The 22,850-nt window shown below is 37.7% G+C and overlaps 1 protein-coding gene across 7 annotated transcripts in view; it reads left to right on the top strand.

The window, feature by feature from the left end:
• The window catches only part of SIPA1L2 (signal induced proliferation associated 1 like 2), a 154,766-nt gene extending 132,784 nt beyond the window's left edge, over window positions 1-21,982 (top strand). For 6 of the 7 annotated variants that reach the window (XM_080388849.1, XM_080388850.1, XM_080388847.1 and 3 more), the window contains 4 exons: window positions 7,218-7,349; window positions 14,949-15,072; window positions 16,706-16,787; window positions 17,657-21,982. In XM_080388849.1, the coding sequence (XP_080244975.1) occupies window positions 7,218-7,349; window positions 14,949-15,072; window positions 16,706-16,787; window positions 17,657-17,803 (485 nt within the window). In that variant the 3' untranslated portion in view covers window positions 17,804-21,982. The remainder of the gene's footprint in view (window positions 1-7,217; window positions 7,350-14,948; window positions 15,073-16,705; window positions 16,788-17,656) is intronic. The other variant, XM_080388853.1, reaches the window with a different exon arrangement.
• The last annotated feature ends 868 nt before the right edge of the window (window positions 21,983-22,850 follow it).

Genomic DNA, 22,850 nt, shown 5'->3' with positions numbered 1-22,850 from the left:
ACAGCTTCTATTTACATGATTCTTTTGGTAACATCTTAAAAGGAAATGTGCAGTAATTGTCGTCATCATCTCCAATTTCCAAACTGAATTTGCTGATACTTTTTTTTTAACATGTTAGTAAAACTTTTACCAAAAACACTTCATTTTTAATAACAGAAAAAGAGTAGTCTGGGTTGCTAAGTTAAAACTATTTTTGAAGGTGTCTTTATTTGTGAGGTCTTATATTATATATATTATATGCTTATCTTGCAATAATTTTAATATGAAGTGATGAACTAAAAAGTTTGTTGTAGTTAATTTGAAAAAATGTAATTAATACTATGAAAATTACAAAAGGAAAAAAGAGGGAAATTGTGAAAAACACACTTATATACCGCAGCCCAAATCTACACAGCCAGATACATATATTTAGCCTATATATCCTTATTTATATACTTATAATGGTGAATTGGTTTTTTCAACAATGCTAAATTTCTTCACTTCTCAATTATTTTAGGCTGACCTACAGGGGATACCCAGTCTAGGGGGGGAAAAAAGCACTTTTAGTGAGCTGCTTTTAATATTGCATCACAGCTGACCACAATTTGGAATAATAGTAGAGCACTTGTGGACTCTGAAGTCCATAGTTAAGAAGCTGTGGGTGGATTTCTGGAAAGCGTTAAGGACTTTTGTAGTCGCATGTCCAGAGAGAATGCAGATAGATGGCTTAAAATAAATGGTAATAAAAAGGGCTCTGTCACTCATCGTATCCTTCAGGAACTAGCAGTCACTTGCTAAGTTTTGGAAGTAAACCTTACATACAAAACACTTTTCTAGTTATAGTGGCCCCAGTTATGGGACTGAGTTTTAGTCACTAACCACTGACTGGTTTTAAAGTGGTATCAAAAGCAAGTGCTAAATGCCTTTTCAGATGGGAATGCATGTTTGGTGTACCTTTTGCCATTCTATCACTATCAGAGTGAAACTCTACTATAAATTTAACATGAAAAGGTCCTTTGTTTTTCCTGATAGAGAATGAAGACCCATTTTGTTTCATTTGAGACTAATTCGGTAGATTCTGTAGTCTATGAAGGAGCTGTGTATGTAATCAGGCAACCTGGTTGTGTTTTTCTTTTACTATGTCAGGCCTGTTTCTAGAACCATCTCTTGTGAAGATAAATGTGCAATGGGAGCAAACCTTCAGGATGCTTTTATTCTGGAGATTGGCACAAGGCAATTAATTGTGTACGTTCGAGCTGTACATTGCTCCTCCAGCAGAGAAATTTCAGTGTTCCATGTATTAGTTCTGTCTTAGACACCTGATTTTCCATTCTTGCTGCTTCTGAGATACGGGAAGTTATTTATACACACAGCTGGGAAAAAAACATGAAACTAGTATCCTGTCAGTCAAAATGAAGCTGTTTTTTGATATGCAAGGCAGTTCATGTATTTCCAAATACAACCTCTATTTTCTGCATCTGATTTTTTATTATAAGTATCTTTCAAAGTCAGCAATATAGGATCTTTTATGATGGCTGTTTCAAAGAAGATTTAATTGGTTATCTGTAATTACACTCTGAAAACAAACACATCATGACTTGCCCAACTTTGTTTTCAAAATAAGGCTAGTCATTATCTCCATATAAGAAACTGACTTTGGCTCTTGTTAGAAAGGTTTTTGCAATCAGTGCATAGCAGGTATTTACATTCTATAGCAGTGATGTGAGAGATTTCTTTTTCATTTATAATTTTAGCTTGAGGCTGTAGTTTCAGATATCAAGATTTTTAGCTGTCGTGGTAGTGTCTTTTGTAAAATACATATGTTTGTGATCTTAAAACATTTTAGTTTTACTGATACTTAATGTTTACAGAAATCAGTGGAAATAGCGTGGTTTTGGCTGGAATTAATTTTAGAAAGATGCATTCTTGCATGTTATTACCCAGCATGTGGTACATGAAATATTGTGGCAGCACCATGTCTCCTGAGACCCCTCTAGCAAGGAAAAGAGTGTGATTAATAGGTAAGCAAGGCAGCACCAAACCAAAGCATAATAGGCAACCTGAAGGGTTTCATTTACTAGGAAATCAGTATTATTAGACAGAACGACCGTGCAAAGATGGAAGCAGAAACTTCAACTGTGTGCCATGTTGGCAGCAGAAAGGACATGAGAAAATGAAGCTATAGGATTTTTTGATTATTTTATCACTGGCAGAAGTGAAGTGAAAGAAGGGTTGCTCTCAGTAAAGCCTGAAATGCAAGCTCTGACAGTTGAATGCTGTTGATTGCACACAGTACACAAATGTAGAAAGATTTATTTCTTTTTTTAACTTAAACCACAAGGGAGAACTCGTGTAGCTGAGAACTCTGGAATTTTACCTTGGGGACATCAAAAATTCCCAACTGAGACAGTGCTGTTGGCGTTGAATGAATCTAGCATACCATACAGGTACAAATCTATCCCTAACTTGTAAATTCGTGGCAGCTGAGCTAGCAGCAAAAGAATGAAAACAGCGAGAAACACTGATACAGAACTAGTGTACTAACACAAGCTGGAAATGCAGGAAGACACATGGAAGCAGTCTGACTGACATTGCAGGCACCATGGTCCACTCCTATTATGAAAGACAAAAAGAAAGAGGCAAGAAAAATAACGTTCCTGTGCTGTGAGGAAAGGAGCAAGGTGCAGGATACCTGCAGTGAAAGGGGTCTTAAGGAAGGGAATATTTTGCAATGATACACTAACATTCTGAAAGTTCTCAGGTCATTCATGCTGTAGTGGAAAATCTAACAGAAGTGCAACTGAGGCTGGAGAGCTGGCGGAGAGGAACCTCGTGGGGTTCAGCACAGGCAAGAGCAGGGTCCTGCCCCTGGGGAGGAGCAGCCCCACGCACCGGTACGGGCTGGGGCTGCCCTGCTGGGGGGCAGCTCTGCGGAGGGGACCTGGGGGTTCTGGTGGGCAGCAAGTCGCCCGTGAGCCAGCAGTGAGCCCTGGTGGCCGAGGGGCCAGCGGGACCCCGGGGTGCGTGAGGGGGAGCGTGGCCAGCAGGTGCAGGGAGGTGATCCTGCCCCTCGGCTCTGCCCTGGGGAGGCCCCATCTGAAGTGCTGTGACTTCCCAGTTCCAGAGAGACCGGGAACTACTGGAGAGGGTCCAGCGAAGGGCTGCAAAGATGATGAGGGGACTGCAGCATCTCCCTTACGAGGAGAGGCTGAGGGAGCTGGGCCTGTTCAGCCTGGAGAGGAGAAGGCTGAGGGGGATCTTACCAATGTCTACAAAGATCTCAAGGGCGGGTGTCAGGAGGATGGGGCCAGGCTCCTTGCAGTGGAGCCCAACGACAGGACAAGGGGCAATGGGCACAAGCTGAAACACAAGTTCCACCGGAATATGAGGAAGAACTTCTTTACCTTGCGGGTGCCAGAGCACTGGAGCAGGCTGCCCAGAGAGGCTGTGGAGTCCCTACCTGGACACAATAATGTGCAACCTGCTCTGGGTGAACCTGCTTTAGCAGGGGGTTGGACTAGACGATCTCCAGAGGCCCCTTCCAACCCTGACCATCCTGTGATTGTGTGATAGATCTGCAACTATGTTGCTAGACAGAAGTCTGTCTTAAAACCGGCTTACTACCAGAGTTTGCTTCAATCCAAAACTAACCTCATTGATAAGAAGCAGTATTAAAATGGAAGAGCATCACTGTATATTGATGTACAACGCGAACAATTTGGAAACCAGTTTTTCAGTAAGCAAATAAAGGCTGTTGAATAAATAATACATGCAACCAAAGGAGTACATATGTTGTCCATTACAGACTCTCACACAGCAAATAGTTCACCATACCAGAACATTGGACAATCTTCAGTAATAAAAGGGAGGGGATAAGTAGTTACCGGGAGCATGTGTCCACTATTCTAACAGTAATGTGAACTTATGCCCATGAGGAAGTTACCAGCAGGCTGGCATCTTTGGAAGGATACTTTGGCCATACCTAGGCAATACTGAAGAATGGAAAGGTTCAACAGGCAGAAGCTGTTGTTTAAGAGGACCGTAGAGATATAATTGCTGATTGCAGGAAAGAACATGGAGCAGACACTGGGGTTTATGTCTGCGTATGATTTGATGTGTTCCTTCAGCTGCAGCATCTTTTGAGATAATCTACTTGTTAAACGACATGTCTAGTTTGAGCACAGTAAGTGAGGAGTACTTAGATATTTTTTCATGATCTACAGTCCTTGAATAAAAGCAACAGTTTCAACTGAAGAAGGATACTTGTCTTGGAAGTAGAAAAGGTCTTAAGTCAGGTGAATCTTCTTTCTGTATAACTAGTTACTCTCTGAATACGGAGGTATGTAGGGCCAATGACAGTTAATTTATGGAGCTCTGTTGGAAACCAAACTGACCACATAATTCTGGTGAAAGTAAGAACTCTTCAAAATGCTTTATGCTTCTATGTATCAATAATCAAAATAAAAATTATAAGTTTAGGAAATGCAATAACTGAAAGGACCAGAAATCACAAGATCAATGATTTTGTGCCAAAAGGAGTACAGCAAATAAAGTAATCTTTAAAACTGAAAGGTAACACAAATTGTTTCCTCAAAGGAAATAAGGGATAAATCTGTGTTGCTTCAAAATCATTCTTGTGGGCAATGAAGATAGTGGCCTACAAGATGAGACATATCCTTCTGGACACACAAAGGTGGGCATGCTCAAGCGTAACTTGCCACCTTTGCACAAATCAAAAAGGAAGACAAGAGGCAGCGGCAGCTGCTGATGTGGCAGTCATACAGAGAAAAAGTGGAGACAGCAGTGAGGTAAGAGGAGCAGGGGAGACATGGAAATACAGGAGGCTAGAAATAATTCATCTCACCGAGAGCGTTCCTGAAATACAAACAATGTTCTCTGAATTCTCTGAAATTCAAAAGCACAAACAGGCTTGTATCGTTAAAGCTCCTTTTTCTTTTTTTTTTTTTTTTTCTCCTTTGGCCCTCCCGCCTTGCGCAAGAACACATAATTTATATCTTGAAAATGAATAATTCTGTGATGGCATACTCATGCCTGTTCAGTTATTCCGCTTATAATTTCATCCATCAGCATGAGCAGTTGCATTTTCAGAACTATCAATATTCAGACCTCTACTCTGGCAAGCTTTCCGCCGTTGTGTTGCTCTGTCAGGGCTTATGCAGGACTGAATAGGATCCACCCTAGGGTGAGCTGAGGTTCTCACAAAGACTGTGTAATGAAGGATGACTGCTGCTGAATATATCACTCTTGCACTTTAATTTGGAAAGCCAGCCGAATCACACTGGGAGCAGGCATCTTTCTGACAGGTCTCCCAGTCAGCCTCTCTAGGCTGATCACACAAAAGCAAGGGCTGTCCCTCAGGACTTGCCTGGTGGTCTAAGAACCAAAAGCTGACTTGCCAGTCTTTCACATAAGGCTTTCTGTCTGTTTGCCACAACAGGGATGTATAAAATATTCGTACATAAGAAACATAAATAAGTTTCTTATGATTCCCAGGTCTTATAAAAAGTTCAGAGACTGCTCTGATGTGGAGCTTCCAATGTATTTGCGCACCAGATGACCTTAGATAAGATTTTATGTATATTTATAAGGAACTGAAACTGAAATCTTAGTACAGATGTATGAGTAGCATATATTTGTATATTACATTTTCCATTTCATATAACATCCACTTTTGCATACAAGAGTGGGTACTGTGAAAGACATTTCTACAAAGGTTTTGTCAAGCCATTTCCAACTGTAATCTAACAATACTGCATCTTTCATGTAAGTGGTAGAACAAGATAAATTCCACAGTAAACAGGATTTCTACCTCTTCTGCATTGTTTTTGCTTTGTGGGACTCCTAATTTTTGGCAGAGGATTGCAAACCTCCTTCACTTTCCTGTTCCTGATTTTTTAATTTTTAATTTTCTTTAAACAAGCTTTCTGCAAAGAATATGATATGCTCTATATCATTGCTCCGTAAAGTAGAATGCTCTGTAGCAGGCCAGAAATCTTCAATTCAAATGAATTTTGGTTCTTTTTCATCAGTGTCAGGACAATGACAACATCCCATTTTCTTAAACTATAATTTGTCTTCCACTTGTATATGTGCATTTTTTTCTTTCGTTGATTTTTGTGTTTGGAGTTTTCCTGGCAAAAATGTTCCTCACAAATATTATAGTCTGAATCACTGGAATAACTAGATGGGAATTTCCTTCTGAAATATTTGAGGAAACGTTACTATTTTGACCTTTTTGTTTACTAGAAGTAGATACGTCTGAAGTAAAACTTTTTTCTAGATGTACTATATAATATTACAATATTGTATCCCTAGCTTTATAGCTAAGATGAAATTTTATTATAAATTATGTATTTGGTTTATGTTCAGTTTTAAGAACCTCTGCGTGCCTGTTCAGTGGTATTCACTTTGATGTGTTCACATTGATCAGAGTGAAGATTGCTATGGGTAGATAAGGAAAATGTAAAACTATCTAAGATAATTACGAAAACTAACATCTTCTCTACTAAGATGTATTTTTATGGTGCCTTTCTAAAAGACTGCATAACTGAAAGCTGTGTTTGAACTAACTTTATAGTGTATACATTTCAACTAATATATGGTCTATCTACAGTATTCAATGTGTTACAGCACTTTCGAGCTTAGAGTTCACCAGCTAAGTCTTATGTCCTCGATATACAGCTACAAATATTAAACTAATAGGGCAATATTTAGATTGTGACAGTGAGATTTGGATATAGGCTAGTATTTACAAATACATTAAAAGAAAAGCAGGTGATATTGTTTACAATTCTGGAGCTGAACCATTTAAGTTTCAGAACAAAACTCTGCATGTCAATATCTCATATGTTGTTTCACCGCCTTCTAAAAATACAACTTTATGAATCTAGCAACTTTCCTGCTTAGTGCTCAGGTTTACTATGGTATGCTTTAAGAATGGATGCTGCCTGCTCACACAGCATTCACATGAAAATGTGAAGAACATATCGTGTGAAAAGTGGCACAAAAAAATCTTCAGAAACCCTTCCCATCTTATTCTGCTGAAGTTTAAAAATTGTTCCACCCATAAGAAGCATTGAACAGGAAAAGACAGAAACAAGAGAAATGAAGATAAGCACCCTTTGCTTATACCTTTTCTTTACAGTTCATTATAATAGCGTCACAATTAATTGTACATCATTGTTATAGGAAGACTAATTATTGTGTTTATTGTTTAGATGAATTCTGGTTCTCAGATGGGTCCTTATCTGATAAAGCCAAATTCAATGATCCTGGCCTGATGCCCCTGCCAGACACTGCCACAGGGCTAGACTGGTCCCACCTGGTAGATGCTGCACGAGCGTTTGAAGGTAACAGGAAAATTTGAATAAAGATCAATGTTCAGTACACAAACTTTTTTTTTTTTTTAAAAAATATATATTGTATAGCTACATTTTGAATTACAAAAATTCGGTGTTTGCCTCTGTAGCCCTTTAGTTCTTTTGGCAGTATCATTTCTCAGCGTGGAAGATTGTCACTGAAAACGTGGGGTATTCATGATGCTTTCGGTATCTATCTTAGATAAATTCATCCATTTAGGGGCCTTCTGTATCCTTCTGTAATCGACTGAAAAAATCAGGTGCTTTGAAGGAGGGATTCAAAGCACTTAAGTTAGATGTTTAAAATGAAACGGGGAGTAACACTTCCCTGGGTTTATTGTGCTGTGTTTATAAACTTGTAAGTGTAGTCCAAATGATGTTGCCATCCCTCACAGTTTTCATCATAAGGCCTTGAAAAGCAGCAAAAATGTACGCAATATTTTCCAGTAGCAGAACTTGAGGCGCAGGATATAGGCCAGGTTTGCATTATTGAATTTAGAAGACCAGCCTAACTAAGAAAAAACCTCATTTGCCTGTCTGAGAGCTAAATCTACGCATAATGTATAAACACAGAAAGGTGGATATTGGTTTGAGTGTGTATATGAATATGTACAGCTGAATGTGTCAGTGTTTTTTTGTTTCTGAGGGGTGTTTTAGTTAGGTCACTGTGCTGTCCTAAAATTTCCAACAGTTCTTAACTGGTGTTGCTCTCATTAGCGAATGTATGGCAGGTCTAAGGTATCTGTGCGTAAGGATGGCATTAACACAGTCATTGTGTAAGATACAGGTCTTAACTTCATGAGGAGAACGGGTAGTGAAGTTAGTGATGAGATGTTCCTCTATTTTTTCAACTAAAAGCCACATGGGAGTCAGTTTTCTGGAACCTGATTCCTTCCCTAAGTATGAAGTGATTAAATTTCAATTTGATCAAAAGCTTTTCAGAACTACTACTATAATAATATAAATGGCATTTTTAAAAGCCCAAACCAACAGTGATGATGAACAATCTGAAGTACTGGGTTGTTTCTTAACCTGATTCAGTGTATGTGCATTCGTCACTGTTCAGTACTACTCAAACACACCTGTTGTAGCTGGCAGGCAGGGCTGTGACACTGAGAATCTGACAAGTGTTCCGATGCATTTCTTATGTTTGATTGCTCAGGGAACATCCTGCAATTTGTTATTGGCATCTTAAATTAACTGAAAACAGATTTGGATCAGTATATGACTAATTCTGTAACTTTGTACTTGAAGAATATTTTTACATGCTAGTAAAAAAATTCAGTTCAGCTGACTGAAATGTCATTCTGTACCAGTTATCTCCTGTATTTTTAGCTTGCTTTGAAAACTTCAATAGTTTTTCATTATTTTTACTACTTAATATCATGATGAAATTTATTTCACTTTGGTACGTGCTATGTGAATGTAATCACCATTTTAATTTGAGAGAGAGAGGTAGAACAACATAACTGTCCACAGTGCTCTATCCTAGGGAGGACGAGTGTTCACTTCTTGGGTTTTAATTGCAGAAATCTTAGATGTATCTGTAGATAATGCAGACGAACTCATGGTCTGAGTTCCTAGATAGAAACTTTCTATTGTTTTTTTTTTTTTTTTAATTATTGTAAGAATTTGAGTAATAAACAATAATCTAGTTTTGTATGAAGGACTGTAATTCTTTTCTGTTTAGGACTCTAAAATAAAGACATCTGTGTATATGTTAAATGATTTATAAAATGTTTTGACTAAATTCATAGTACTGCAATTTGAAATTTTTACAAGCAATAGAATTTTTAAGCCCTTGTTCAACTTTCTCTATCCTGTGTCTTGCAATTTGAAAATCATTTTAAAAAAGAGTAACTGATAGGCATGTCACAAAAAAGTCACTGGGAGGGAATGTGTTTGATAGGAATTAGCAGATACAGTTTCCTTATGTATTTTAATGTTGTTGACTTAGGAGCTGCTTCAACTTACTCTGTAAAAATTGCTCGGAATTAGCTGGTTTGCATTCTATCAATGTGAAAAAGACAGTGGATGATTCTAAAGGTTGTCCACCTCTGAATATAAACCTACTTTGATCCTTTTATTAAACTGGGTGGAAACGTGATCACACTGTATATAGGACCATCTCAAAAAAAACCAAACCAACCCCCCCACCCAAACTTTCAAAGAAAAAGGATGCATACGATGGATAGGACTTTCATAATACTGATTTAAGAAATTGATGTTAAGAGTTGTTCTCTAGTTTGGCTTTGCCAGCCTGATATATCAAAGTTGTATTCTGTTCTAGCTCCTAGATACAAGACTTAATTTTAGGTTTTTCTTTGTACAAGGTCTTTTTTTAATTAGAATTTAGGTTTATTAGAATTACCAATCTGATTCCAAAGTCAGGGTTTTCCCCCTGTGATCTCTGTAGATTGTATGTTGACAACTTACATATTCTGACGACTTCCACGTCCAAAATCTGGGCCTCACAGTCCTTCATCTGTCTGTTTTAAATGCAGTTATATCTTGATTAATGTTAAATATAGCCTTTTTAGGTGCTTATAATGTTGGCATTAATTGGATTAAGAATTAAATATAGTAGCAAGGGTTTTGCGACCATCATCTATACTCAGAGTTTACTCATGGGTGTAACAAGAACAGTGGTCTCATTTTGAGCTTCCCCCTCTACCCCCAAATGAATAGTTAACTAGGTTGTTTATTTATTAGTTACTAGCTTTTATCCAACTGAAGGCTTGGTCCTGTGGCCCATGAGGGTGGAGTAAGCCATTACTTGTTTTTTTAAATTGAAGGCATGATGATAATGCTTTTCACTTTGTGAGGATTTCATTTTCCACTGCTTTTGCTTGCAAGAGCTTGTGTGGGAAACTGAATATTTACTCCAAACTTTCCCTGAAAATTTTCTGTTATTGCTAAGACAGGTGTTCACAGCGCAATGGAGAGCTGTGCAGGCATCAACTCCACGGGCTCCAGCAAGTACATCAGTCAGGGGTTTTGCTCGAGCTGTGTCTGTTGGGATCTGCATCCATAAGCTGGAGCACATTGCAACTTCAAGTCTTCACACTGCCTTCCTTTCCAGGACAGAGTTTTGACTGTGCTGTTTATCCAGAGATCATCTTTAGCATGGATGCAGTCAGTAGCAAGGGGTATCCTTCCATTTCTTTCACACATGGGTAGGCTACTTCCAGTTCCCGTCTTTTATTTTAGTGGGAGCTGTAGAGGGACAGCACAACCAGGAAGCAGGTGACGTGCTAGAAGTACGTGGCTGTATGTTTTTTTTTCATCCGTTCCGGAAGTAAACAATAAAAAAAACAGACAGAGCTGCATGTGACTGTATAGCAAAAGCAGTAGGGTTTTAGGGAGGGCAGTTGGGTTGAAAAAGGAGAAGTTAAAAAAGCAAAAGCAAGCAAGGAAGCATGTTGAACTGAGTAAAGGTAAATATATGGGGGTGTTGTGGAATAAATTTGAAAGCCAAATTAGAAGAAAAACAAAGAAATCTCAGAAAAGAATATGGGAAAAGGGAGAGAATGTATTTTTTTAATTATCTTTTTGTGTTATCCCTCCTATAGATCTCCAAGTTAGGGAAGAAGGACTGGGTTTCAACCTCTGTATTATGTTACTGATGGCTAATTTTGGATCTTTTCCATGTTTTGGGGAACAAAAGGAGAAGCCTTTCTAGATGTCCATATCTGTTTCTGTCATTACAAAAGAGTATTGACACAAACATAAATATTGATTATTATTATAAATAGAGAATTTGTGCTACTTTAAACGAGGGTTATTGTGCTTTAAAAAAAAGCTGTTTAGCATTTGGTAAATCATATTGTGGGCATTAATAGCATAAGAAAGTCCCTCTGATGTCTCTGATTTAGTTCATTAAAATAGGTGGTTTCAACTTCTGGGTTTTTTTCCAGGCTATTTCTATGAATGTCTACTACTGCCAGTCAGAATGCAGTATTTTTTAATGTTTGTTTATCTTTGCAGAAACATCTGTGCTGCTATAATTAATATTATAAAATCTTTATCGCTTAATGCGAGTAATGCTACACATAACATAATGAGAAAGAATCGAAGCATTCAGCATGGCAGATAATTATTTTAACCAAATTAGTATGTTAGAGTGCTAGAAAAAGAGAAAAATATTAGGTTAACATTTGGTCATTTCTAGTGCATGCGTGTGTAACTTCTTTTTTCTTCAGTGCATATGTCAGTGTATGTTTGTGGGCAGATATGACCTCAATTACAAGAGAGCAGCTTTATGCACTATATTCATTTTAGCCTTTTCTTCTCTCTGGTACATCAAAACTGGCTGGAGTTATTTCTGCCTGTTAGTGGTCTAGTACAATGAAAATCCAGATTCAAATTCTTAGTAGTTACAACTGTACAATTCTATTACTTTAGAGTGAGACATGAATTTTGTCTCATCTTTGGTCTTGCTAAGTCAACTGTTGATTAAACTTTTTATATAAACACCAATATATTTTTGCAAATAGTTTTCCATGTGTGGGTCCTGTGGGGTTTGGCAAGGATGTCCCAGAGAAAAATAAAGAGCTCTGAGATTTACATATTATTTTCTTCTGTTTAGTATGTACATATCACTTGAATTGAATAGGAGGTGTCCCTGTAGTTTGGAGGAAGCAGAACCTGTGTCTACAGCATCATAGTCAGAAATACACTTGTTTTTTCTTTTGAAAAGTTAGCTGTTAGTGAAAGCATCTTTGATTTCATTTTCATGAATATAGAGTCAAGACAGTTCTGTTAAAAACAAATAAACCAAAAATCAGTGGGAAGATTTTGATCTTTGAAGCACAAGTTCAACCTTCACCACAACTCACCTAAACCAGTTTTGATTTAAAAAGTAAGTTGGTGAAACTATTGCTAAGTGTGAACACTTAGAGGGATATCAGTGAGATTTGCTGTAGTTACTGAAAACAAAGATGTGTCTTTAAAAGCACTTGACAAGTCTTCAAAGGCCAAATAGTTTCCTAGTCTAGGATTTTATTGATGTACTAGTTATTACAGAGTTTTATGGTGTCACTAACTAGTTCAGAGAATGATTTTGACACTAACCTGGCTTTTGATAGTTAAGGAACTACCTCTTTGAAGAGCAACACAGGAATTTACGTAGTATGTGATATGATTGGAGACTTCTGGGTATTAGCAATCATGTAGTGACTTTATTCCTCACCTGATGAATGTGAGAATATGGTTTCATATTTTATAAAGATATGAATATTGGAAAAATATGTTTAAGTTGTGCTAGGATAATATAAAAGGTTTAACAATGAATTTCTTATTCTAAGTTTTAATACTATTTTTAAATTATGTGGAGATTAAATTCATTAGGGATTACACAAGGAAGGAAAAAATCAATCCACACAATACACTTCGGGTTTTAAAATTTTTGTTGCGTGTTGAAATAATAGGAAAATATTTTCATATATTTTGTTTAAATATGGCATCACGTGATTTCATTAAAGCTGCATGTACCTGGTTTTGCACCTGCTTTTATCCATCAAGAAAGAGATGCCTTCAAATACTGCTGGGGACATCAAATAACAAAACATTTTCTCAACTGACGAAATAAACCAGACAAGTGGCCATTCTCTTTAATTAAGTTTAGTTGGCAGAGGGAGGAAAATGCAGATATTTTTATATATATATACATATATATATATATATGTATATATATATAAAAACAGTAGAATTGCCTCTGAGACACAATGTTACCTGTCATGTATTGTTTGCCGTAGGTAAAATAGCAACAGCGTAACATTTGTTGCTGGCTGTTCTCTTCTATGAAGTGGTAACAAAAGTGTGAACAGTGTAAAGGTGAAATCAATAATTAGATATGTAGTTCCAACTGATCGCTTACACGGTCTCGTGTCTGGCCCACAGGCTGTGTTTGGGCTGGGAAAGTAGTTTTAATTTACCTGTACTAATTAAATCTATGCAACTTAATAAGTTTCAGCTCTGTAAATGAGGTCATTGATTATGTGTTGAAAATGATATTCTTACCTTATTGTCAGCACATATGAAAAAGTTGTGTTTATATTTGCTGAGATTGATCGCTCGTCAGAAATAGAGATAAAAGGAAGGGGAAATGGGCTGTGGTCTTTAAAATGGGACAAAAAATGACATGCAACTTTTCTTCATTATCTTATGGAATTAATTCTCAATCTTTGCTATTCCTTAAAACTATTCATTTAAAGAATCCCTTCAAAGAGCTTTTTAGTGATTTCCTGTGTTTGTTTGGTAGAACTTTTAGACCAAAATCTCCTTCCTAGTTGAAACGATCTGGCCTGTGTTCGCTGTTGGGGTGCATAGGGCCTGGAGGGTTGGCTTTGTGTGTGGCACGCCAAGCTGTCATGCTGTGTTGCAACACTGGGTGTTACTGTGAAGAGGCACGGGGCATGACACCTCATGCTGGCCTGGAACGTTGGTGGTGTGTAAAAATGGTGTTGCGAAGCCGAGAGCGAGAGCCAGCATGAGCGGGAGCATCCCGCTGTGTGCGCTGTACGTGAGGGCCACAGCCGCGCCAGCAGAGATGGACTCTCTTGTTCATAGGAACATTCTAAATCTTATTCCAGGTTTTGACTCAGATGAAGAATTTGGGCCGTTCTGTCATCACACGCCGTTTCTAGGTGATGGTCTGGGCTTGATGGCTTTTGCCTTTTTTAAACTTTCTTTACTATTTCCTATGTTTGCACGTTTGCATGATGATGCAAGCTTTGGGCTTGTGGGGTGGTAGAGCAAGGGGAGAAAGGGCAAGGCAGGCATGTTATTGCCAGAATTTATTACAAGCCTACAGAATGGATTTTGTTTGACAGAAATAAGTTAAATCAATCTCCACAGAATATGGATTTTTATTTTTTTTAAGAAGACAAATTAAATCCTAATGAATGCATCATTTACTCCTGTTCTGTGCAATGATGATCTGCATGGCATACTTCTATTATGTGGTGACTGATGTATTTTGGCAACCACACTGTATATCCATAGGTAATTACATCTGTGCTTGTTAGATTGTGTTCTAGTGGAATCCAATGTAGATAATAGCGTGCCTTAGTAATATATATAACAAAAACTCAATTGATAAAAATAGTGTGAATTTATTGTTTTTCAAGTATGCAGATTACCATGAGGTTCTGCAAATGCTTGAGACAGTAAAACAGTGTGAAATGAACAGTGCAGATTTCTGAGGAATCCAATGGCTTTAAGTCCATGGGAAATGCAAACCTTTTCAATGAATTATTATTGTCATTGGTTGTGGCCCTGAATTCTCAAATGTTTTTCTGCGGATTTCATCAAAACCAATTTACTGTTCATATCAGCATTAACTGGTCCAAACAAATCTATCTTACTCTGCTGATAGACACAAAAAATTGCTTTGGGGTTGCCTTTGGATGCAGATGTGGGGAAGCCAACTAGTTGGAATATACTTTACATCTGCTGATTATCTTCAAAGCTGTGATGTAGAAACCTACATCCATTTCTCTAACTGATACAGGATAACGGCTGCAATGTAGCCTTTTATTTTGTATATATGTCCAGCTTTAAACGTATCCTTACGTTACTTTTTTACAGATCAGAGAGTAGCATCTTTTTGTACCTTGAATGATATGCAGCAAGCTCAGGGCTTGGAAGGAGCACAAGACTTACCTTTGGATGAGAGTCCCACGGATGGAAAAGATTTCCTTGAGGCTACTGGGTATGTCAGAATTAAAGTGGATTTCTTACAAAAATATTTTAAGAAAATATGTTCTCTTAATGTTCGATGTCAAATTGCTTGTATGCATGTTTCACTGCTATTTGATGGCAGACCTATTACCTTGACTGATCATGTCTTTGATTCTGAAAAATGTTGTTTCTTGGAATGAGCCTCTGAGCAGTTCTACCTAGAAAATTTTAGGTATAGTCAGATAAAGCTCTCTCACTAGAATAGGCCTCTGATGCAGAGTCTCAGCTAATTGAATTTTTCACTGTATTCCTCCTATACAATACTAACTTGTGTTAACATTTATTTGTATTTTTATTTGTATAGAACTGTAATAGGAGCTGAACTCTGTAGTTTGCAATAACCTTATCTGCAGCACATCTCAGACCTTGGAACAGGTGTTCCTACCTATCTTTTGCAACTATTTGCAACTACTTGCAAAACCATGATTTTTCATTTATACAGAGGTAAATTAACCAAGAGAAGTTGTAACTGAGGACTGCAGGAAACTTGTATGCCAAACTGTCCAATTCTTCAAATTCTTCCCGGTGCTCTGGAGAAAGAAATTTTTTTTTTTTTTTCTTTTCCCCGTCTTCCCTGCTGTGAGGAGTATACTTATTAAAAACACAGATTCAGCAGTGTAATCTGTCCACTAGTGTGCTTTAACAGAAAAACACATCTCTGATTAGTTTTGCTCTTCAGCTGCAGGAATGGAAGAACAGGAAATGGAGGGAAAAGTCTTCTTGCTTGTTAGACTATCACATTATAATTTGAACCAATTTTACAGAAATTAACTTACATGGTAAAGCAGATTTATTGTAATGACTTCCAAGTCCACATCTTTCCCAGCCTAGTGATCAGTAAGGATTGCAAAAGACTGTTAAAGATGTTCCACTTTTAGTATCGTCAAATCTGTCAGATTTGTGGACTTGCATGAAGCAGCTGATTCAGCTTTGTATATAAAGCTTATCTCTTCAGCTTCTCTCTTCTAGACAAAATGATTCACATTATGGCTAATTTCATCTATAACGTATATGAAACTGTCTCCCGCAGTGCTTATTATCATACAGGAAATAGAAGCTATTCTCAGTATTTTCTTTCAGTTGTGCATTTCATTAACCTGTGGCAATATTTCATATGTTTTGACCTTTAAACAAAATATTTGTCTCCATAAAGCCATAGGTTTATCCTTTGCTGCAAATGACACAACCGCAGACCAGACAAAAGAACTCCTAACAGCTCTTTTGGTTTACAGTAATTGCTACTGCAGCTTGCTCCAGATTAGTACAGGCCTTATCTGAAGGCAGCTTGTTAACAAACATGCTCAGCACACCATTTAGCAGCAAGTTTGACTTGCCCTGTGAGGGTATGTGCAAATAATTCCTAAAACGTTCCTTCTTAAATCATTGTGAATTCTGCCTGATTCGCCTGAGAGGCAGATTTCAGATATTACAGCAATGGGTTCCAGTAGTAGTCTTTTGCTGTTGCTGGTTTTGTCACTGTTTTCCTAACTATGCCTAAATTGATTTTTTTTTTCTTTGCTATTACTAAAAGTGTTACTCTGCAAAAGCTAGGGGAGGAAATGTTTTTAACTAACCCGGAGTGAAGGTAGTGGTTTACTTTACAGGGAGCATGCCCCGAGTACTCTGACTGGAAAAGTAAACCAGCTGGAAGTCATCCTCCGGCAACTACAAACTGACCTGAGAAAGGTAAGAGATCATTAGCGATATTATTACTCTTCGGTTTTAATAGTTGTATTTTTATGCAGAGTTCGGCAAGGGCTTCAAAAAAGTACATCAATTAAACTGTATAGTGTAATCAACGAATGATAGAGCCCGGTGGCTCATCTTAGCACTGAGGCGCAGGAGGTCCTGTGGGAATGGTTATGTGAACAAGCTGCCCTCAGGATAACTAGTTTATGGGTCTTTTTTCTCCAGAATAACTGTCTTACATACAGTCATACCCAACAAGAATGAGGCACTTTATCTCCATTTATGGTACCTTGGATTTAACAAAGGGTAGGGATACGGACACGAGCACTATCGCTAAGTAGTTAACACGCCAGATTTGTCATCCTTGTTGCCTTGTGGTGTCTTGCTCACATAACAATGACTTGCTTTGTGTCTCATCTGCTGTCTAATTTGTGAGCTGGAGACAATGCCAGGACTAGTAGAAATGAGACTGCTTTTGGTAAGAAAATAATCATGTAAGAGAAAATTTTGAAATTAGATATTTTTTCTTCCGTAATGTATGCTTTAAATCAGTTCCTAATGGCTTGGGTTCTCATATATGATTTGTAATAGCTAAAAGCTTGTTATCCTTTTAGTGCTTGAATTTTTTTGTTAAATGGTGTAAACTCCTATAATTTATGTATTAAAGTAGCATGTAGTTTTTTTGCAATATCAGAATGAATGAGGTAGTTGGAGCATATTTCAGGAATTACCTTACAGTTAGTATTTGTCAGGATTAGGGAACTCAAAGAAAGTAGCTGTGTGATTTGCACAGAAATAATAACAACAAAAATAAATACTGTCTTCACGGCAACTTGCTTTACTCAATGTGTGTCTTTGTTAACCAGGAAAAACAGGACAAGGCAGTTCTCCAAGCAGAGGTGCAGCATCTGAGGCAAGATAATATGAGACTTCAGGAGGAGTCTCAAACAGCAGCTGCTCAACTGAGGAAATTTACAGAATGGTTTTTCAATACGATAGACAAAAAATCCTAATGACTGCGCCCCTGGAAAATATGTATTTGAACAATGTAACAGCTGTATTTTTTGAATTAGCGGGGTAATAATTTCACTGTGTTCACAATCCATTTTAGGTGTTTCCGCTACATTCTCTGTCCAGCTTTACTCATCTGAAAAGGAGAGAGAACTGTGGTAATTCGTCTTTAAATTCATATGAAGAAAGCAGAGAATAGCAGATATTTGTTTGTGTGCAGATGAATGTAAAAAATCTTTAGTGTCATTTTAGACATTTTTAGAAGATGCTCTGGCTGGGGCTTGCCTGAAGAGGAATATTTGGGGTTTTAGTTCCTGCATTTCAGGTGTGCTGGTGAAGATGTTAAAGCAATTTACATTAGCTTGGGCTTCAGTATTGTAAGATAAAAAGAATAACCAGACATATACTTTAATGTTTAAAAGGTGCTCTATTTTTTTGTATGTACAGTAGTTTTATTTCCACAGTCCACATTGTCATAGCAATAAGAATGGAGGTATAGTGAATAGTCACAAAGCTGTGTTTATAAAATGTTAGCACTGATGTGTTTAACACTAGTTTGGATGCAGATACATTAGAGATTATTTATTTGCAGGAACAAATGGTGCCTGAATATAAACAGTGTTCTGATTTTCTAAAAATACACATGCCTTGTAAATGGCTCACTGGGGTTAGCCCACTCCCAACTTCAGTTACTTTTGTATAGTCAATGTTCAGCTAAACAGCTATACTGCTTAACTATTGAAATCATGTATGGTGTGAGCCAGCCAATCAATTGTACAATGCCAAATTTCTTTATCTTTGTACAGAAGCTTTGATCAAGTGTCTTGTATTTAACACCTTTATTTAAGCTTATTTAACCTTAAATTGTTGTTTATATAAAGTTTGTTTTATCTGCACTATGGTGAGGTCAGTTGGTTGCAAGTTGTAATATTTTTAGCTTGCCAAGACTGTACTGAGGAGTTCTAGAAAATTCTAACAATTGGATGCTGCTAGTACACAATTGATTTGTTTGTATGCTTTAACATTTTTAACTGTTTAATTTGAAATGAACATACATCCTGCTTTTTTAATAAATGTTAAAAACTTAAACCCAGATTATTTTGTTGTCTGTAATCACTGTCATCCGTAATAGCTCAGGTTGCCGCTGAGCCCACTCTCTAGGCTCTTAACCCAGAGATAGTCCAAACCCCCAGAGCTTTCATGGTCCCTTGTTACCAACGAGAGACCGTCAACGTTATCGAACTTAATTTCTTTGGCGTGTCCTGTCCTATAACTGAGAAGGTGGCTTCACCTGTCAAAAGGTGTTTTGGCTATTCCTAGGCATTGATCAGTGCCCTCGGGAGAAAAAACTGCTTTAGCCAAAAATATGTCCTCAAGACAATTTTCAAAAGGGGTCTAGTTTTCTCGTATTACTTTATATTAGTTATAGCAGCAAGTAGCTCGCCATCTTCTTGTGCCTGCAATTGAGGATTTGTTTGCAGTGTTAGCTTATGTGAGATGTTTTGTGTGTAGTGCTGAGTCTAAAGTCTACACCAAAACAGTCAGTTCTGCAAAATGAAATGAAGCTAATGAGCACGTTTGAGGTATCCTCAGCAGTTTAAGATCATGGTTTTATCCCAGTTTCCCTTCAGCAGCTGAATTCATTCAGGCAAGCCTACAGAAAATTGTTTAATAGTTAAAAAATATATTCAGTGGAATCAAGTAAAATTCTGTGTCCGTTATTAGTGCACATTAGCTAAGAGATGTTTTGTGGGTTGAACAAATGTCTGCCTCTGCTGTAACAGCTATTATGACTGCTCTCAGGGAAGATTGTACATGGGCAGATGATCAAGGCTTTGGCATCCTTACATTCCAGTGAAAAAGACTACTTTGTATTTGTATATTTCATCAAACCCTCTGACTTCTACATACCAAACAATATCCGTGAAGCTGCTCTATTAACAGAGTAATTAAACATGGCAGTCATGTGTTACACTAGATTCTGATTTAAGCACCTTACAGGAGTCATTAGCAAACCCATCTGGCTGGAGACCTTGCCAAATAACAGGGCTGAGCAACCTGGGCAATTTGTCTGTGAACATGTTTCTGTGAGGATTGGTTGGTCCGCTTTGAAAAGGTGTGCTAAGTGAAACGAAGTTGAGAATAAGCTTGCTCTGAAGGGATGCTATTAGGTTTGTGTAGGAGTTTATAGTCCAATATTTATTTGAGCTCTGTATCTCTGTTATTGAAAACATTGCATGAAAAGTTTGTTCAGTAGTTATCTTTCTCATTTTCCCATCCAATCGAAAGCATTTAATTTCTAAAACTGATAGAAAACTTTGTCTACAAATCTTTTTTTTCCCTTTGCTGACAAAAGCAGTTGTCAGAGGCCCAGGGTTCTTCATGAAGTACCTTTCACCATGGGAAATTTTTTTTTAGTCTGGCTGTTATCGTTTTAATGACGTGTGAATACAATATTTATCAGAGACCATAATATGGTTTTGGCATAGGTAAAGGACATTAACTGGACATTTTAATTAATCGACTTTTGAGAATAATTGTCTCAGAGACATTTTGCTGAAAAAAATGCCTGTTTTAGACACGTGGAAGCAAAGGCTAAGTCTACATAAGCAGTGAGTGTGAAGCTCTAGAAGAATTCAGAGTGTTGCTAACTCAGGTTTTGGGACTGGGCAAGATCTTTCAGGCTCCTTCTTGTCCGGTCCCATGACTGGACACCTGTGCTAGGTGGGCTGTGGCCTAGCTTCATCTGGAAGCACTGTGCTGCAAGACCAGCCCATATGAACCAAAGCAGAGTAAGTGGGGATGACTGGGAAACTACTTCAAAGATGTGTTTGTGATCTGAATTAAAACCATAATATGGAAGTGTTTCAAATGTCAACAAAGTCTTCCCAACACAACAGGCTGTGCTGTGAAGTACCAAGATGCAGAAGTCAAACATGAATGTTTAGTTCTGCAGAAGCGGCAAACGGAAATCATGGCAAAATTGCAACATGCTCTGCTTCTGCCTTAAAAGTGGCACCCTAATTTCTGAGTAGATCCTTAATGAAGGGATCCTTACCAAGCCATTTCTCAGAGTGTGGACTGTATTTTATTATGTATGTTTTGTTCTGAGTTCACTATAACAAACATAAGGGATAATTTTGGTATTTGTTGTGTTCCTGAGAGCATAGTCATGCTGTGGTTTAGGCACGTGATAGCTTCATACAGAAGCTATCCACGTCCTCTGTGTATTATTTAATATAAATTCTCAAAGTAGTTCATCTGGGTTTGTGCCTAAAATCTAGTTATGTGGGAATAATATTTAAAATACTTGTAATGCAAACAACTTCATTGTAGAGCAGTTGCTTAGGAAAAAAATTTTCAGCCTGGAAGAAAAGGAGAATTTCTATGTACATTATGTTATTGCAGCATTTCCTGAGCTCTTCGTGCTGCCTGGTTCTAATATATAAGAAAGTCAGTGAAACTTGGGAATTGATGTTAGATGATCTGAAACCATCAGAACCATTAATTATTGCCCAAACAAGTTATTCTTCACCCCAGCTTCTCTCCTCCATAGCAAAGACTAGAAGGAAAATAACATCTTTCAGCTGAAAAGCAAACAAAAGCTTCTGTGTGTTTGGGAGCAGTGTGCAAACAGAGAGGGAAAGGTATACTTCAGTAATTCTAGAAATAAATTTGCCAGGAATATAAATCTTAAGCTGAGCTCTTTTCTTTGTGCAGACATGTTGTATTTTTCACTCAGGTCCTCACACTTGCTTTATTTCACTCCCTCACCATGTTCCCTTGCTTTTCTCTCAAGAAGAATCCAGTGGCGCAGTGCCAGAAGAAAGATTTCTGCGATGGATCCTTGGTCTGGACAGCCAGGGAGAGGTCTGTCTGGGTTTAGACGAACCGATAGAGAGGCAGAGCCTAAACATTTTGCCGTCTTTGCTCCTGCATTGCAGAACGGAAAGCCAGGCAGGTACAATGTCACCCAGCCTTGCAAACGGAAGTCCTTGCTGTTTTGCAGACTCTGAAGTCACTCACCGTCTTACCACAGTACTCGCTTTTGGAATCGCTTTTTGAATCATGGGTAAAGCAACCAGGCAAGAACGTGTATTTCCAAAATAACTGTATCTAGCAGACTTCAAACCGTCATGGGGGAAGCCAGAAAAAAAAAAAAAAAAAGAAAAAAAAAATAAGGGAAGGGAAAGAAAATAAGAAAAAAAAAAAGAAAAAAGGAAAGAAAAGGAAAGGAAAAAGATAAAAGGAAAGAAAAGGAAAGGAAAAAGATAAAAGGAAAGAAAAATCAGAGAAAAGAAAATAAGAAAGAAAAATGAAAAAAGGGAAGGGAGGGGAAGGGAAGGAAAAAGGGATGGTGGATAGAGTGGACATTTTCTTAGGCTTTGTTTTGGTTCCCCTTTCAGACAGAGAACCAGCACTGCTGGCTGTTGCACCAGCTTATGGGGACATAGCAGGACCAGAGAATGGAATAAACAGACCAAATCGCTCGTAGCCTTCCCTTTTAGAAATCACTCAAAGGTTTCAAACACAGTGGTGTTGGATTCCTATTTATTTTATTGACTTGTCTAGGGAAAGAGTTTTATAGGCTTTTTTACATTCTTTTAACATGTGAACCTTTTTCTCTGCTAACCATTGATATTTAAAGGCTTCTTTGCTATATAGCATCACAGAATTTATCTAGTAGTGGTCACATTGACCTTGTCCTCATTGGAACAAACCGGGGCTGGTAGATGAATCATACAAATGTGTTAGTTTTGCAGAAAGGCTATAAATCTGTTTCATGTTTTTCTTTATCCCTGCTATACAATAGCAAATCATTAAATCTTAAAAGCTGAAAAACAGCAGATGGGTATTTTCTGACCAATGTCATAAAAAAAAAGAATTAAAAAATTATTGAACATGCTGTTGATACCAGATCAGGTGTCTTTGTGTCTAGACATCAGCTGGAGGTGTTTCAAATAAATCTGAGGAGAGATGATGGAAAGTAAGGAGACAAAAACGTTGCAAGTTGGAAAGTGGGACGTGCAAAGTGCACCAGTAGTAATC

This window comes from Falco punctatus, assembly GCF_963210335.1.
Source record: "Falco punctatus genome assembly, chromosome: 5".
Classification (NCBI taxonomy): domain Eukaryota; kingdom Metazoa; phylum Chordata; class Aves; order Falconiformes; family Falconidae; genus Falco; species Falco punctatus.
The sequence above is the reverse complement of the archived record's forward strand: the minus strand, read 5'-3'. Positions and strand labels throughout refer to the sequence as shown.